The following is a 3373-nucleotide window of genomic DNA, read 5'->3' as shown; positions in this document are numbered from 1 at the left end:
AATGTGTGCCAGCGGCGGTGGCCCATTCGGTGACTGCTCTTGGTTTTGGTTTCTTGTTTTGCCCGTTCTGACGACCGACCGGCCTGTGACCTCGTGGTTGAGCTGCGATCCGGAAGGGGCCTACAGGCCGCCATACGAACACTTCAGACTTTGAAACACACATTTCTTCACGGTTCTTGTTGTTGTCCGGTCCACGGTCGGTCGGTGACTCGAGGTGTGTTTTCGGTTTTTTTTTTGGAGGGGATGGTCGGAGCTACACGCTCGAAAGAACTGAAAAATCGGGAAACCTCCCGGACCCTGGGAGTGCGTGTTATGTTCCGTTAGTTCAGCGGTCGGAAGTTTAAATTCCGGTGCTGGCAGCCATCCATGTGGCCCGGTTCCCATCTCAACCCCATCATTTGTGGCCTCGTGGAAACCACGGACTTAATGGGTCTGCGCTACTCAATTAATTTGATTATAATCAATTTGGAAAATCGATTCCACCCGATTCCCAGTCCAGGTTGCCCAGTGCTGGCGGTCACTGTCCATAAAAAGGGGCCGTAAGGCTGCTAACGTGACCTCATAAGCCGAACCGGACCGGGACCGGACCTGGTGAAAAATGCTGATCGAAGAGTGTCCCATTATCAGCGTGAATGTGAAGGTGTGGCTGTTCTGGTCGTACCTAAGGCAACCGCGACCGTTTCGCTTCCTCGTCGGCTGCATACCGGTGGCCATCCTGAACGTGGGCCAGTTCGCGAAGCTCTACTACTCCACCGGCGACATGAGCGAACTCATCATCAACGGTTACTTTACCGTGCTGTACTTTAACCTCATCGTAAGTCCGGCCGGGGTTGTGGTGATGATGGTGATGGTGATGGTGGTCAACATATTTGGCATAATATTTGATGGGCCACTCCCTTTTCCCTGCTTTCCCCCTTCCTTCCTTCCTTCTCTTGTCTCTCAGTTGCGCACCGCTTTCCTGGTCATTAACCGGCGGAAATTCGAGACGTTCTTCGAAGGCGTTGCCCGGGAGTACGAGTCGCTCGAGGTAGGGATGGCGACCGTTGATGGCGACCGTTGTGTTTGCCAAAGGAGGTGACGCACGCACCGGGGTTGGTGGTCTTTTGTTTGACTTCCATTTCCATTTGCTTATGGCATTCAGAAAAACGACGAAATTCGAGCCACGCTCGAGCGGCACACCGGGCGGGGTCGCATGCTGTCGATATCGAACCTGTGGCTCGGTGCCTTCATTAGCGGGTGCTTCGTGACCTATCCCCTGTTTGCGCCGGGGCGCGTCCTACCGTACGGTGTCTCGATACCGGGGGTCGACGTACTCGCCTCACCCACCTACGAGATCCTGTTCGTCCTGCAGGTCTACCTTACCGTGCCGGCCTGCTGCATGTACATCCCGTTCACGAGCTTCTACGCGACCTGCACCCTGTTCGCGCTGGTCCAGATCGAGGCCCTCAAGCAGCGGCTCGGTCGGCTGCACGCATTCCAGGCGGACCCGCGTGCCCTGTTCCGGGAGCTGAAGGAGTGTCTCAAGTATCATAACCAAATCATCCAGTAAGTGTCCAGTAAGGGGTCGATTAGAGGTCCAGCGAGGAATGGAAGATGATTCCTCTGCTCTGCTCACTGTCTTGTCCGCTAGGTACGTGAATGACCAGAACTCACTCGTCACCTACATCTGCTTGCTGGAGTTCCTATCGTTCGGCATGATGCTTTGTGCGCTGCTCTTCCTGCTCAGTATCGTACGTCGTCGGCCGCAGCTCGAGCTCGATTCCATCAGTGACAGTGACACTCCTCTGTTTGCCTGCTGTCCTTTCAGAGCAACCAGTTGGCACAGATGATAATGATCGGTTCGTACATCTTCATGATCCTCAGCCAAATGTTTGCCTTCTACTGGCACGCGAACGAGGTGCTCGAACAGGTAGGCAGGACCTGCAGCAGCAGCAGGAGGTCTTGAATAGGGGGAATTTCCCGCACCTGAATGCCCTTTTCTTTTCAGAGCCTTGGCATTTGCGATGCGGTGTACAATGGTTCGTGGCCGAACTTTGATGAGAATATTCGCCGGAACATCATCTTGATAATTGCCCGTGCTCAGCGTCCTATGACGGTATGGCACGCAATGACGAAGACGCGATTCTTCTAAGTAGTAGTCCTGGAGCGCACACTAAACGAACGTCACTCTCTGTTTCTCCCTTCTTGCAGATCAAAGTAGGCAACATGTATCCGATGACGTTGGAAATGTTTCAGAAACTTCTCAACGTATCCTACTCGTACTTTACTCTGCTACGCCGGGTGTACAACTGAACGCCGGGTGCTGAATCGGTTATAACCGAAAGTGCAGCTGTCACAAGTCGTCGCTGGAGCAGCTTATCCACGCATCACCGAACTGCACCGGATTCGATCAATCTTGCACCCGATAAAAGTGTTGCCAATAAAGTGCCCCAAGTCTAGAGGGGAAGATTAAAAACTAACTTTTATCTTATACCGAAAAAATGGGCCACTTTCTGTAACAACAAGTTTTCCGCGTGAAATCGACGCCGAGTTCAAGTTAGTGAGCTTTATCGGAGCAAGTTAACAGTCTGGTAGGCTAGATAAATGCTTTTTCGCGGCCACTATCCTCACCAACACCAGCAGCACCACCACTAGCACCACTAGCACCGTTTGCTCATACTTCATTTCCATTTTAATTGAAACAAAGCAACGAACAATGCACCAATGCACCATCGGGACCGCCGGGTGGGAAAAAAGGGGGGAAACCCATTCACTTCGCTACTAAATAGATTTCCGTCCCCCGGTTTTCCGCGTTCCCCGTCGTCGCCGGCTGTCGTTGGCCTGCCATTTGCTGCACGGCACGATATCCATCTATTTTTATTTTACAAATTCCAACCCTTGGGCCCGGCGTTCCCGGGGAAAAACATGACCAACTAACTCCGATAGCATGCATATGCAAGGACCGCCGGGCATCGAAACAGCATCCATCGTGGGCCGGCGTGGCGCTGTGTAGTGGGATCATTGTTTTATCCTTGTTTCCGCCTCGGAGTCCGAGAGAAACAGCTAAGCACCAGCAGCGCGAGCAGCAGCCATGCTGTTAAGCGCCAAAATATGAACACACCACACAACAGATACAGCTGGTGGCAACGTGAGTAGGGGCCGGTGGTAGGATTAGATCCGGCACATCCTTGCGCATGCCGTCGCTACTGGCTACGTCGCTTTTCCCACCCATTGGCCCATTGTGTTTAGTGTAAACGAACAAACTGGTTGGGGTGTTGAAACGGTGGAACCGGGCGGAACTCGCTGAGATGGAAATGTTTAATTAAAACTGTAATTGTGTCGATTGCTAAACACAGCGAGTGATACAAGCCAAGCAAGCAAGCGAGCGAGTAGT

General features: G+C 52.7%; 1 protein-coding gene across 1 annotated transcript; it reads left to right on the top strand.

Moving 5' to 3' along the window:
• Positions 1-598: 598 nt before the first annotated feature.
• On the top strand, positions 599-2303 carry LOC125960096 (odorant receptor Or2-like). The gene is made up of 7 exons (XM_049693288.1): positions 599-814; positions 944-1027; positions 1142-1545; positions 1631-1730; positions 1808-1909; positions 1988-2095; positions 2191-2303. The coding sequence occupies exons 1-7, from the start codon at positions 599-601 to the stop codon at positions 2290-2292; spliced, it is 1116 nt and encodes a 371-aa protein (XP_049549245.1). The 3' UTR covers positions 2293-2303.
• The last annotated feature ends 1070 nt before the right edge of the window (positions 2304-3373 follow it).

This window comes from Anopheles darlingi, chromosome 2 (genome assembly GCF_943734745.1).
Source record: "Anopheles darlingi chromosome 2, idAnoDarlMG_H_01, whole genome shotgun sequence".
In the NCBI taxonomy this organism is placed as follows: Eukaryota; Metazoa; Arthropoda; class Insecta; order Diptera; family Culicidae; genus Anopheles; species Anopheles darlingi.
Note: the sequence above shows the minus strand (reverse complement) of the source record. Positions and strands in the feature narration are given on the sequence as shown.